This window comes from Aythya ferina, assembly GCF_964211825.1.
Source record: "Aythya ferina genome assembly, chromosome: 13".
Lineage (NCBI taxonomy): Eukaryota > Metazoa > Chordata > Aves > Anseriformes > Anatidae > Aythya > Aythya ferina.
Genome location: NC_140311.1, coordinates 9,593,436 through 9,607,120, shown reverse-complemented (window position 1 = coordinate 9,607,120; position 13,685 = coordinate 9,593,436). Strand labels below are relative to the sequence as shown.

General features: G+C 37.7%; 1 protein-coding gene across 5 annotated transcripts in view; it reads left to right on the top strand.

The window, feature by feature from the left end:
- TEX11 (testis expressed 11) overlaps positions 1-13,685 on the top strand; it is a gene marked incomplete at its 5' end in the record, with an annotated part of 31,697 nt that overhangs the window by 1,322 nt on the left and 16,690 nt on the right. For all 5 annotated transcript variants that reach the window (XR_014697554.1, XM_084534489.1, XM_084534490.1 and 2 more), the window contains 11 exons: positions 1,137-1,221; positions 2,421-2,500; positions 2,958-3,038; positions 3,121-3,240; positions 4,088-4,168; positions 6,551-6,636; positions 8,896-8,953; positions 9,754-9,849; positions 10,415-10,496; positions 12,284-12,362; positions 13,078-13,229. Coding sequence is in view for 4 of the 5 variants with exons in the window: in XM_084534489.1 (XP_084390615.1) it covers positions 1,137-1,221; positions 2,421-2,500; positions 2,958-3,038; positions 3,121-3,240; positions 4,088-4,168; positions 6,551-6,636; positions 8,896-8,953; positions 9,754-9,849; positions 10,415-10,496; positions 12,284-12,362; positions 13,078-13,229 (1,000 nt within the window). The remainder of the gene's footprint in view (positions 1-1,136; positions 1,222-2,420; positions 2,501-2,957; positions 3,039-3,120; positions 3,241-4,087; positions 4,169-6,550; positions 6,637-8,895; positions 8,954-9,753; positions 9,850-10,414; positions 10,497-12,283; positions 12,363-13,077; positions 13,230-13,685) is intronic.

Here is a 13,685-nt window from a genome sequence, read left to right as displayed (position 1 = left end):
AAGAACATATTTGTAGCCAACATCTCTTCTGGAAACTATGATTTGACTGATGGAAAATACACTACCCTTCAAGATGTGTTTTTAAAGGAGCTTATTGTGTTTATGCAAGATTGCATCATCTTTTTAACAAGAATATCTAGTCAGGAGCCTTCGTTCTTTGCTGATACCAGGAATTTCCCAGCATAGGTGCTTAAAGTAATTAAATGTAACATTCTGTAGGCAAAAGAGGTAAAGTCTTACTACAGATGCACTTCCCAACCTGGTACAATTTTACAGCTCTTTTCCAGTCCCTTCTAATTTTTCAACATCTGTTTAAAGCACACATAATGTATTCTGAAAGCTGCCAGGGAATCAGTTGTGTTGGACGTGCCGATGTGCTATTGCACAAATTTTTTTATGTGCGAGTGTTTTTGAGGAAGCTTCATCCCAGATGGATGGGGTAAGTCAGGTCATGTTTTGTGAAGTTTGGAAAAGGACTTGACAGAAACATATGTTAGGATATTTCAGTAATTTGACAGATTAATGGGATTTGTTTAGGAACATGCTTGAATGTTTCTGAAGTCCACCACTTCACATACAGAATTTGCTGGTTTGTGTAATTTCAAATTGGAGCTGAATGTTGACGTGACATACATGTGCGTACTGCTATTGGTCTTATGATTACTTCTTTTTAGTTTCAGGTCATGTCAGCCTTTGATTTGCAGCTATGTTCTTTCTTAACTTCATCTTAGAAACACTCTCAAATTTTTAGAAGATGTGAAATAGTCTTTTAGGAGACTGAGCGTATCTTATAAATGACAAGAATATGTGATTCCTGCCAACTGCTTATCAGTCTTCTGGAATACGTGTTCTGTAGAAAAGAATGATCCAAACTTTTAGCTGAAGAAAAACCTGTGTGGTCCACTCAGCGTGTCTCTTTTGGGGTCACTATCCCAGCTCTCCCTGTGGAGATGGTCGGTTCATGTAACAGCTTCACAGAAAACTCAGGCCTTTGACATCAGTGTCAAAGGCGGTTGCACAAACGTGGACAGATCATTAACATGACGAGCATGAAAGGTGGTTCCTTATCCAGCAGTGAATCTGAAAGTGAGCCAAATCTAGGGCAACATCAAATCTAATAGAATTTTCCTCCTCAGGTTGAAGAAGGTGCAATCAGCCTGTGGAACTGGGCTGTGACCAAGCACATGGGTTCTGTCATCAATGACGAGCAAAGAGCTAAGCGTACGTATGCGTCCTGTTCCTTTCTAAACACATTTGTGTGTTGCAGGGTGAAAAGGAAAAGCTCTTTGCTGACAGGTATATGTGCAGTGCTGTGGATTTGTTTGAATATTTGCAGGTAGGGTAGAGACAGAGGAAACTGTACAGCTAGACTTCCATAAACCACTCGGGATCACTCTGGTGTAATGGTGATCTAGTGACACAGAATCAGGATAGGCATTTTTACCACTGCCCATTCTGTGCATGAGCATCAATAAAACAATGGTGTAGCCAAAGGAAAGTAGTTTGCCTTCTAATGCTATGTTTTTAATCTGAGAATGTATGGAAATAAAACTGACGTAAATTTTAGACTGTTGGTCAGTAAATTTATAAAAAGTGAGACTGTTTTTTAACATAGCTATCTCACTAATGTTTACAGAAAAAATCTAAATCTTTTTTTTGACTCCCCTGCCTCATCCAGGCACACAGCTAGTTGGTTTGCTTAAAGCCAGAAGCAGGGCTGGGGGAAATCAGAAGCAAGCTTTTGGTCTACTCTGTCATCCAGTTCCTTATGTGGTTCTGCAGGATTGCAATATCTGGCCTACATTTTTGTCTTGAGGGATTATAGTCAAAATTATGTACACTCTGCATCATATAAATGATGTCAGGGGAAGGGAAAAGGGTAAGTTTACACAAAATAAATAATAATTACCATAGTGTAATGTTCTCAGATCTTATATCACAGCTGAAGGGCCAGGGAGAGGCTATTTAAAATATATTAAGCAGTGTCTTTTCTATCCCTGGTGTTTAAGAAAGGCCAGAAAATATTTTTGCTTTTTACTTTGAAAATGTAAAGATTATTAAACTTGATTTCCCTATGTTGCTGAAGGCTATTCTGAGGCACTCAAGGCATGTTACTGTGAGCACCTGTAATGTAATTAAGTCTTTGAATGCTGTGTCTTTAACTTAGGTATTTAATAGGTTTAATAGGTATTTTGAGGAGAATATCATTTTTATTTTTTTTTTTCTTGATGCCTAAAAGGCAGTTTTAAAGAGCTTGGCTAAAATTCAGACTGCTTTGACTACTGAAGCTTTCAAATTTTTCTTTCCTGCAATTGTACATGGTAAACCATCTTTTGGATATGGCAGGGCCTGATTTTCTTAAGGAAAAAAAAAAAGACAAAAGGAAACTTAAGAATATATTATACCTTGTTTTCCTGTAGTGCGATTTGTTGCTTGTAGACTGGTGTGCCTTTGTGAAGGCAGTGATCCTCCAGAGGGGACTATTCGAAGACAGATTTTGGTAAGGCTGTTGGCAGGTAAGCGATGAAATGCAGTTGATCACCAAGGGAAATCTTACAACCTTATTACAATTGCTTTGGGAAGTGAGTGAAATAAGCCTGTAATTCTGGGGAGTGTGCATGGTGAAGGTGGGCCCGTGTCACAGGCATACCTTGCTGAGTTAGTGCAGTTACAAATTTCATAACAGTGCAGTTAGCATCACATCTTTGTCATATGTTAAAATGTTATGAGAGAAGCATTACTACAATATCCTATAGTATTGTGCAGTAGGGCACTCTAAGTCCTACGCTGCTCTAGGTGCTATGGAGTTAATTCAGATGCGAGAGGCACTTGTCACAAATTAAAGAGCTGAAATACCTCTCTCCTGCATAAGATATGTGCGTTAACAAGAAGAAATTTAACACTGCTTCTTTGAAGTGACTAAATTGTCACAAAGCACATATCATTTTCTCTTTCAGATGTCAATGAAAACTGGTAAAGGATGGATAGATATTGGAAAAGCTGATCTTGCTGATGAATTTCTAGAGATTGCCTTGAATGTAAGTGCTTTTCTCGTTCTAGTTTCTTATAAACACACCTGTTTGTAAGTTCCATGGGTGATGCTTAAGCTTTGTTTTCCAGAGCATAGAAAAACTGTACACAAAATTACGTAAGGGGAGCGATGGTGAAGCAGATATTCATGTGCACAAAGCTGATGTGGAGAAGGACCTCTTCAAAGTGCTCTCTTATCAGGCTGAATCAGTATGTGTTCTTCCCTGCTTTCTTTATAAGTCACTAGGGGGTACAAAGGAAACTCTGACCCGTTTATTAGATGTATGAATGCTTGGCACCGAGGACTTGCTGAAGGATATATTTCCTTTGCTTAGATGTAAGATATCAGACGTGATGTTTGCATTCAGTGTTGCAATAATTTGATGATTTTTAATTTGCCTGGTTTATCACAGTCATTTCTGCCGTGTTGTTTATATCTTCTAGTTCAGATTTGTTGCTCTATGATTTGGCTAGCATGAGTGTTTATACAACAAACAGCTGCCCTTCTGAGTCATGAATGTTTTGGTTCCAAAGGTGCCTTGTGCTTACTGAAGAAAGGGGAGCCTGGGTCCCCAAAACTCTGTTTGTGTAATAGGCACACAGTAAGACTTGCCACTTCAGATTGTTCATCAAATCTGCAGCTGGCCTGATTGAAAAGTGCTTCCCTAAGCAGACCAAAACGCTGGCCAAAATTTTTCATTTAGCTTCTAATTGATAACGGAGACAAAAAGAGTACCCCACGTTACTGGAGAGGTGTTTTAAGATTTGCTAGTTTGTTACATCATCTAACATCTGAATGGTTTGGTACCACCTATCTGTCCCTTCCACACTACGGCTGGACGGCAGGGTACTTCTGGATGTCTTTGTCATCTGGGAATATATAGAAATAAACAGAATTATTGTAGCACTAGAAGGACTTTCTAATCCCAGATTTAGCTTTAGTGAATGTGAAAAATGTATGCAAATCCAAGTCCTTTTTTAGAGATTGGTCTTTTAATGAATTTTAGAGGCAAGCAAGTCACTTACAGTCTGTTGGCATGTTCTACTGCTTTCCTAGGCAGTTGCTCAAGGGCATTTTCAGAAAGCTGTGATGTGTGTGCAGCGCTGTAAAGATATGTTGATGAAGTTGCCAAAAGAGGTTAGTGAAATCATATCTTCTTTATCATTCCAAAGTTTGAAAATCTGCTTTCCTATCTATATGTTAACGAGTGGCAGATGCCATATAAAATTTTGAAAAATACTTCGAGAACTCTTTGTGTGTATGTGTTCTGTGTTTTTCTGCTTCTCTGAGATTTTCTTGCTACATATTTTGCAAGAAAGCAGCAGTTTTTTTTTTTCCTTCAAAGTTCTGTGTTTTTCTTTTTTTTTTTTTGCTTATAGTTTATCATTTGAAATAGAATGATAAACTCTTCCTAAAGAATGAGTGAAAACAAATCATCAAGAAAGGCAAAAAGATTTCTGTATTGAATATGCCACCTACTCTTCTGCAGAAACAGCTGCACTTCACATCTTGATCTTCTCTGTTGCTTCTTCCCTTTTATGTGTGAACTTTTGTCTGGAGGCAGGTGGGACAAGAGAAGAGCTGAGCTCTAGGCTTTTCATATGCAAGTTAGTACTAAAATCTTCATCTTCATGAAGCTGTAAGGCTATGAATGGTGGTTTCTCATTGTACTAAACTGTGTTTTTTGTAGTTCTTATTTCACAGAACAATGTCCAAAGAAAACAAGCTTTGACATATGCAGACTAGTCCTTTGTTTGCAAAGATAAAAGGCTAATATGTTTGTATCAGACTAAGCTTCCCCACATTCATTTTCATTTGCTTATTTTAATTTTTTTTCCCAACCTTAAGGATTTTTTTTGGTACAGTTAGGAAACATTTTGTTCTTGTCTCTGTGGTACAGGTAATAAAATCCAAAGGGATAGATGTGAGTTCTGGAACAGAAATATGGCACTGTTTATGTTATGGTTGGTTAGTTTAATTTTTTTTTTTTTTTTTGTGATCTGTTTGCAGAGTATCTGAGTGACTAAGTCAGCTGTGGGGGTCTAACTTTCATTTCAATTATAAGAGCAGTTTCTCGCTGTTTGATTTGTTAAAGATGCTCACTGGGATCATCATGTTTCTGTTTCTCATTTCATTTTGAATGAATTTCATGCTTTCCATTTTAACTCCTCCATTAAATAATATTAAACTTCTCATGGTGAAGGCACTTCAGAAACCACGAGCACTGATGCAGACGAGGAAGAGGTTTCTGATCACAAGAGATGCAATTCACCACTGGTTTAAGGAGGGGTATTTAAACAATGAGAGAAAAAGAAAGCTCTAGCAATTTCTCTGAGTGACTTTGAAATTTTTGACCACCATGTAGTTGTCACTCCTTAGCTCCTCCAGAATCACATCTTACCAGAGAGCACTTGCGGAGTACCACACAGAGGTTGTTGCATTATGGTAATGGATGATACCACAGATCAGCTGGTGAGGATTTGCAGCTTGTGGATCATCAGTGGTCTTAGGAACCACAATGGGGAACTGTAGCCCTAAAGGATGAAAAGCTAGAATTGTTCCAAACACTTAGTGTTTGGAGTGATGCCAGGCTTATGGGAATATTTAGGATTATGCTTGATGTCTGGAACACATTCATTCATTAAAAGAGTATTTTAATTATGAGAGTGATTTTTGTTGTTGTTGTTGTTCATCCATACTGAATTTGCAGTTTTGTGTCTGGATGGCAATGAGATAAAAAAAAAATGTTCAAAGAAAAATGTTGTTCTGTGTCTCTCATTCTTGCCCGAGGATTTGAAGTCCCTTGCAAGAGACACTTCTTGTACTTGGAGAAGAAACTTACTCCAGTGGCAAAGTGAATGCAAATATTAGTGGTCTGTTAGCATTTAAAACAGCTTTTTGTCTCCATTTGGACAGCATTTGACAGTTGCAAATTATTGCAATGGAAAGACAAGTTGGTATGAAGAGATGCTGTCAGGGCTGACTGATAAAGCAGAAAGCAACAACATTCTGAATAATCAAGCATTCAGAAATATTTTTCTGCTCACATTGGTAGCATGGATCATCCTATTATAATGCAAAGGAGACATGCTGGGAAAAAGCCTACCGTGCAAGACGTGGAGTCCTATTCATTTAACTATATATAAGTAAAACCTTTTAGTCATTTTTAAAAATGAATTTGCAATATGCCATTTTTTCTTCCTAGGTTTTATTTTTTATAATTTACTATGCACAGTTTAGTGCTTTCAGGTTGGTTTCTTGAGGAACTATTCTACTTTGTGTGTTTGAAGAATTCCCCTGTTTTGCATGTCCCAGACTGGTTAATATTGCTGCACTTTCCCACGGAACAATACAATTTGATTCTAGTCATGTTCAATACCCTCCTCAAATACGGTCAGAAGTGATAACTGTAGACATGTCTTTAAAGTAAAAAACGTTTTAAAGAACCTGAGACCAGGTGCCATAGATGTGTTGATGTTTCTACAAGGACATTATAGAAGCAGGAGTCTTTTATTACAGACATGTTACCTGTCCATCCTCTGTTACAACTTTGGGGTGGAAACCTATGAACGGAAGAAGTATGAACAGAGCTCCTTTTGGGTCAGGTAATGTGCAAAGGGAAACAAAATAATATCCTGCGTTTCAAATGTAAATATCTGTGTGAAGGAGAGGGGGAAGGAAAGTAGATGTTTAATTGAAAAACTGAAAACACAAGTTTTTAACTGAACCGTAGTGGCTGAGCAAATACTGACTTAGTGACTGTCTTGCTTACAAATGCTGTTGCCTAGCATTTGTGTCTGTTTTCCACACTGATTTTCATGTCATTGAAATGAAAACTTCCATGTGGGAGTCATATCCATGGTTCTCATCCATTCTTTCCGTAACTCTTCTTCTAAAGAGATTACTTTAATGAAGAGGCTATTCGCAGCTCCTGTGCCACTTACAAACAATATTGAAGGGATCTGAAAACTTTAGAAAAGTGTAGAGGAATTCTTCTGGCCAGTTTGAAATGGACGTGTTTTTCTCAGTACTTGAATTTCTCAGAAAGGAGGTGCTTCATTGACAGCAGTTCCTTGACTGATGAAAGACACAACCACCAAGGTGAAAAACAAATAGTTTGAGATGGTTTAGGTAGGTTCCAAATAAGTAATGTGTTATTGCTAGGGAAGAAAATATTTAGGCTATTGGGAATAGCATCTTCATGCCAAGGTCACAGACTGAGCTCAGAAAATTTGCTTTTATTTATTGTTCTTTTTGTTTTAAATTCTCTGAAGAAAACAAATGACACCACCTCTAATTCAGAATAGTTACAGTCACATGCTATCAAAGAATTTTTAGAAATGCTTAGAATTAATTAAAGCTGGTGCTTTGTTGATTATTTTATATTTTGTTCTTGTAGAATATTAAATACTGAGTCCTGATGGCAAAATTTGAGGAGGAAATAAACTTCTGCCAATTGCAAATATTTATCTGGATATAGTAATTTAGCTCCACCTAGTGGGTTAAGATTTCCCTGTAGTGAGAGTGTATTATATTAGGAAACAAATGTCTGGTTGTTCTGTTTTTCTTTAAAAAAGTTATTCCTTTGCACTGTTTGCCATCAAATCTGGTTTTGTGGACCCGGTGCGTTTTCTCTGGGTGGTCCTTTGTGCTGTCATTTAACTTTCAGGAAAAGAGTGATGAATCATGACTCCCAGGTTCTGTTTTTGTGCTGGGATCTTAAGACTGGGTCAATTATAACTTCTGTGTATGACTGTATTGTATGTCAGGTGAGAATAAGAACAGTGACTTGCTCAAAACGCCTTCAGTTAAAACTGATAAAGCCTACTAAAATGTTTGAATAGAAGCTGTTACAGAATGTGGTGCACTAGGTTGAAGGAAGTGCTAGAGTACAATTTTTGATATGAGGGTTTAGGAGGAAAAAATCTTTTGTTCTCTGGTTAAGAAGTGGGGCAGGATAGGAATGTGGCACATACCAGATACCTGGCTGTTATAAATGGCTCAGCCTTCAAAATAGGACTATCATCAAAGTTTACAATTTTTTAAAGGAATAGAGGTAAGCAAACAGTGCTGGGTGCGCCGGGAGTCTCTGTTCCACCAAGATGCACACCAGTTACATCAAGCAGCTGATTTTTATGCTCCTAGGCTAATACATATTCATTACTACTTCTAAAAAAAACAGGGTTATTATAATTAGTTTCTGGAATCCAAACCTTCCTACTGGAGCCTGCGTATCAGTCTCCAGTGGTCCCTCTGGGGGTCTGTGGGGATCTCTTGTGCTGAAGGCTCATAGTCTTCCTCCCTCTTGTCCTTCTCAATTGTCCAACTTGGCTGTATGTCAGACTTGTGCAGCATCCCCTGCAAGCTTTGTTTTTTAATCGTTCTTCAGCTTTCCCCTTCTCCTTAATCTCCTGGCCAGATACCAGAGACTTGCATAGTGTCCCATGCAATAGTCATAATAGTTAGCAGTTATTCTGACACCCCCCAGATATCAGGGACTTCAAGGAAAAGCCTACAAATACATTTCCCTTCAAGCTCTCTATTGACACAAATTGCTAAAACATTCCTCTGCAAGATACAATAACTATATACATTAACCACTCTGTTTTTCTTAGAGTTGTGCTTATACAAGGGTATGTAAGGCAGAAGATCACATTCATCATTCCATGCGGCCCTAGCATTGTTCCATATTGACAGGAATCAGATGAAGACATTTCACATATGATACGAGGGTTTAGGAAGAAAAAGACTTTTGTTCTCTGGTTAAGAAGTGGGGAAGGATAGGAATGTGGCAAATACCAGAAACCTGGCTGAATTTATCTCTGTCATCCCATGTAACTTTAACTTGTCCTTTTCCTTGGTAGCCAGAGTTATGACATTGGGAAGATGGATATGAAATACTCTGTTGGCAAAGAAATGCGGGTAAGAAAAAGAGAATTTGCTGTTTACAGACAGGAGGATTTTGTTAACCTGACTCTAGTGCTTCTGCTATGCCAAATCTGACCAGTGATTCTCTGGCCTCTGTTTTAGTACTGTTTGCTATGAAGTTTGGCAAAGTTGCAAATCCACTTTTCTGTGAGCATCATAGCAAGAGTTGAGTCACTGATGAGTGCCCTTAATCACATTTGAATCTACTATTTGACAGAAATTTAATTTTGAGAAATAAGACTCAGACTGAGAGGCCATCTCTTCTTCCCTCCTTCCCCTTCTTTCAAGGCATCATTAGGTATAGCTGTGTCATTTCTGAGAGATGTTTGTCTGTCTCGTAGGCCTATTACTCCTAATACTACTGACAGTGGATATGGAGATTTTATTCTCTTCCCCTTTATATAAATCATTTGCATATTTTCAGGCCACTATCATGTATGTCTTTGTGTTTCTCAGTGAAGTAGGTAGCCCCTGTTCCTTCACTTTCTTCTTTCTGTTTTTCCAGGTCTCTGCATTTCCTTATTACTGTTCTGTTCTCTGACCTCTCTAGCTGATTCATGTACTGTGCGGGTTGCAGTGCTGAAGACCAGACCCAGCACTCCTACTGAGGCTCTGGAGCTGAGCAGCCACTTTATATGTCTGATCTCAGACAGGCATTCTTTTGACTCAAAGAGCTTTAGGTTTTGTGGCCTTAAATTTTAAGTCTTTTCTGTTGATATGTGTGGTCACAAGTGCTTCTCCCCCCCGCCACTATGCAGATAGGATTTAAACTTTTAGTTTGTTTTTCTTTCCAGGCTAAGGTGCTGCGACTGTTAGCTACAGCCTATTTTGAGTGGGATTGTAAGCAGTATCTTGACAAGGCACTGAAGGCTATAAGCTTGGCAAATGAGGTAGTAATGTGCAATTTTATTTATGTGCAATAACTGAAACTCAAGCATTTACTAGTGTAATAATATAGACCACGTTAATCATTGGTGAAAGTGGCTTGGATTAATGTTTTGCTTCTATTTCTTCAGGTTACTTAGAGTAACTTACATTTAAAAACATTGTTTCTCTTTGGTTGATTGTTTTAAAATTTCCGTTATTTGTTTCATTCAAAAGAAAATCAAAGTATAAAATCCTATTTTAAGTGAAAGTTCAAGGTCGGTTTTTTACATGCTGGTAGGGCTTTCAGAGAGATGATAATGCACGTGCTGGTGAGATCAGGATAAATGGTGGTATAAACCATTGCACCCAAGCCCTTTGCAGTTTTTATTGTGTGTACCTTCACAAAGCGTTTTTAGATGTAAGAGTGTTTTTGTCATCAGTGTTTGATAGTTTATATTTTGATAATAAAATGGATTTGAAGAATGCTGTGGAGTGTATGTGGTTTTGTGTTATGAATGTGTTGTACTCTCACAGAATCTGTATTCTACAGACAGTTGTCCAAGTAATGGATTGTTTTTCATTGTGCAGGAGAATTTACATCCAGCAGGGTTTTTTCTGAAAGTTAAAATTCTTCTTAAAAGTGGAGCATCAGATGAAGAGATCAACTCAGGTATCACAGTTCTGTTTATGTTTCACTGTAAGGTCATACTACTCCATATCCAAGAAAAGACAGCCTCAGTAGTGCACTGGAGAGAAAAAAAAAAAAAAAAAAAAAAAAAGAGAAAAGCCAAACCTTTCTTGTGTGTTTTAGAGGAATCATCATTAGTCAAATGTAACAATTCTGGTTTGGTGTGTGGGCCGCAGAAGTCAGCATCAGAGGACAATATAATAATGAAATTATAATTAAAGATGATTTTATTTTGTCGAGAGTTTAAATATACTTGCCAGAAATAAGGAAAGGAGAAGACTGAAGCCTGTTAGAATGAAGGCAGCAGCAATACAACAATGTAAGAGGATGGCTGATTTTAGTCATACGCCTGAGGTTATTTAGAAAGGATGGATTGCACTCAGCATAGAAGAAAGGCTTGTGAAACATTGCTGTTCTGTGTGTGATGTTGCACATTTTGGCCAAGAGACATCAAGTGCTGATCAATGTGTCAGTGTAAGCCTGTTTTACCAGAATTTACTTGGTTTATAAAGAACTAACTCTTCTTCATCAAATTTGTAATTTGAACAGAACTGATTTTTCTGTTGGCACTAGAGGAGAAGAAAGTTTTCAGGGGAGACTTTAGTATAAAAAGGGTAATGTATCAGGAAAATATTATTTACATAAATAATGAAATCTTAAGGAGGAGGGGCTTAATGCTCTTTATGTTTTAAAAGTATCAGATACATAACAAATAGTCTGAGAAATAAATGTACAATGAAATAAGCAATTTCTTGCAGAAAGCTGGATGCTCTGACTGCTGTCAGACTAACAGGAAAGGAAACTCCACTTCAGATGGCTCCTGGTGAATTTCAGCCAGCTTCCAAGTACACAGTTATTCCAAATTTACCATTGGAATAGCTGGTTTCTGTTCTACAATTGGAATTGTGAAGCCACGGTGTTGCCTGTCAAAACACACACTGCTTGTAGCATGTTACTGCTTATAGCAATGGCATGAAGATTCCAGTCAATTTTTCAAGCAACTTATTAATAAGTGGCTGTCTCTCTTCTGTTGGATGGCTGGCAAAAGAGTGTTGTGTCTATGTGCTGCAACTTCGGTTTCCTTTGAATGAAGGTTCCTGCTAGGTTTGAGGCATTTGACTAAAATCTTGCATTGTGCTCTTGTACACAGCTGCTTTCTGTAACCACTGTTATAGCCACATTACATTACTAGTGTGTTCATTCTCTTATCTCATCCAAGCTATGAATGTATAAATCTTGTTATTAAACCATCCAGCACAGTTTTGCAATTTTTAAACTTTATCTGAGTGTTCCAAAACTGATATCTAGTTATCAGCACCAGTAAATTCAATATTTTCCTGTCTGTCTAAGACTGGTGATGCTAAAGACCATTAGACTTAAGTAGTTTCCATTGCACTGCCATGCCACCACACAGCCTGAGTTCTGTCATCATCTTAAGTGGTTCCTTCTAGATAAGGATGAAGCATTTTGATGGAAAGCAGCTTGAGGCAAACATTTGTGCTACTAATGCCTATTCTGTTCCCGTTTAGAGAGACAGAAGGCTAGAATTCCAGGGCTGTCAGTCTGTTGCATTTCTTTAGTATTACATTAACTGTGAGACAGAGAAAGGAAAGTCAAAGCACAATGGAGGTATCTTATTCTTCCTTGGTTTTAGAACTATATATATATATATATTTTTTTTTTTTTCTAAAGATGCTATAAGACCATACAACAAGCAGTTAAGTATGTCAGGTGATTGGATAATCTCAATGTCATTGTGTTCTGTCTAGCTGTTGCAGAATTCATGCACCATGAGTTGTCTTTAGACTTTTGTTTGAATGCTGCTAAACTGCTGCTGGAGAATGGAAGGTATGAAATCATCATCAAGTGGAGCGAACACAATATTTGGGCTTTGTAGCTATTCTTCTGTAAGCAAAGAACACCTATTATGCAGTGACACTTTATTTTAAATAAAAGCTGACAGAGGTAGGTAAACATTTTTGAGGGGCAGCCTGTCTTCGCTTTCTCAAGGTGATACAGATTATTACAGTGGCAGAACAGGCTGTGAAATAATGTCAAGTGGCAATCTGCAATACCAAGCAAATACTTAAGAATGATTAAGATTGTCCCTATGCAATTTTAGTAGTTATCCTGGGTCTGGAATTACCTGAAGGAAATTTTTCTTCCATATTAACGAATATTCAGAATTAAAGATTCTGGAATCGCAGAATCATTCTTGTGAAAATCAGTATAAAGCTGAACAAACTGCAAAATAGAGGCATGAAATTTAACACTCTTGAATGCTCCATCATGATTACCTCCATTTACACTTCTATCTTGCAGTAATTTCATTGTGAGGGGTAAGCTGTCTTATGAATACTGTAGAACAAGCATGTGCAAATAGGAAGTACCTATGGAATAGATGAACTGCAGTAAATTCATACCTTGGCTCACTCTGTCAATGTGATTGTGTGCCAGTAGTATTTTAATGAGAAACATGCTGTATAGTGTGATTGTTACACTTCAGAATGGAAAATTAACAGCTCTTCTGTGCAGCTTCTTAAAATTCCATCTGTGTGAACAGGGAATCAGTTGGGTTTGATTTTCTGAACTCTGTTGCTGGACGATTTGAATCTTCACCTGACCTTGGAAAAATAACCCTGCTCTACATTGAGTTCCTGTTGCAGAATAAGAGGGAGCTGCTTGCTAAGCAAAAGGTTGAAGAAATTATTATAGGTCTGTATCCATCTTTTGCTGTCATTTGCTGAAAGTTGGTTTTAGCTGGCTAGTCTCGAATTCCAATTTTCATTTTTAAAATATATTCTCATATTTCTTTTCGTTTGTCTGTTTTCTCTTCTGTTTCTTTTGCACAGCAACTCTCAACTTCCATAATGAATGACAGTTGTGATAAAGCTCAGGGTTAAATTCACATGCTAAAGCAGCTCCTACTTTTCAGTTTAGTCTGTATGATTGATGTATGTGGGATCATAAAATATTTACTAAGAATTCTATGTAACGTTAATACTTTGTCCCTCCAGCCCAATGCGTTTTTGTTTGTCACTATTAAAACAGGTTGCACATCCTTGTTTGAGCAGCTGAATTAGAGGTTCTTTTCAGATCTTCTACACCTGTAGCACTGTGGCATTTTTTGACTGTCAGATCTGCTGGAAATCAGATTGTGTTTTATGTAGC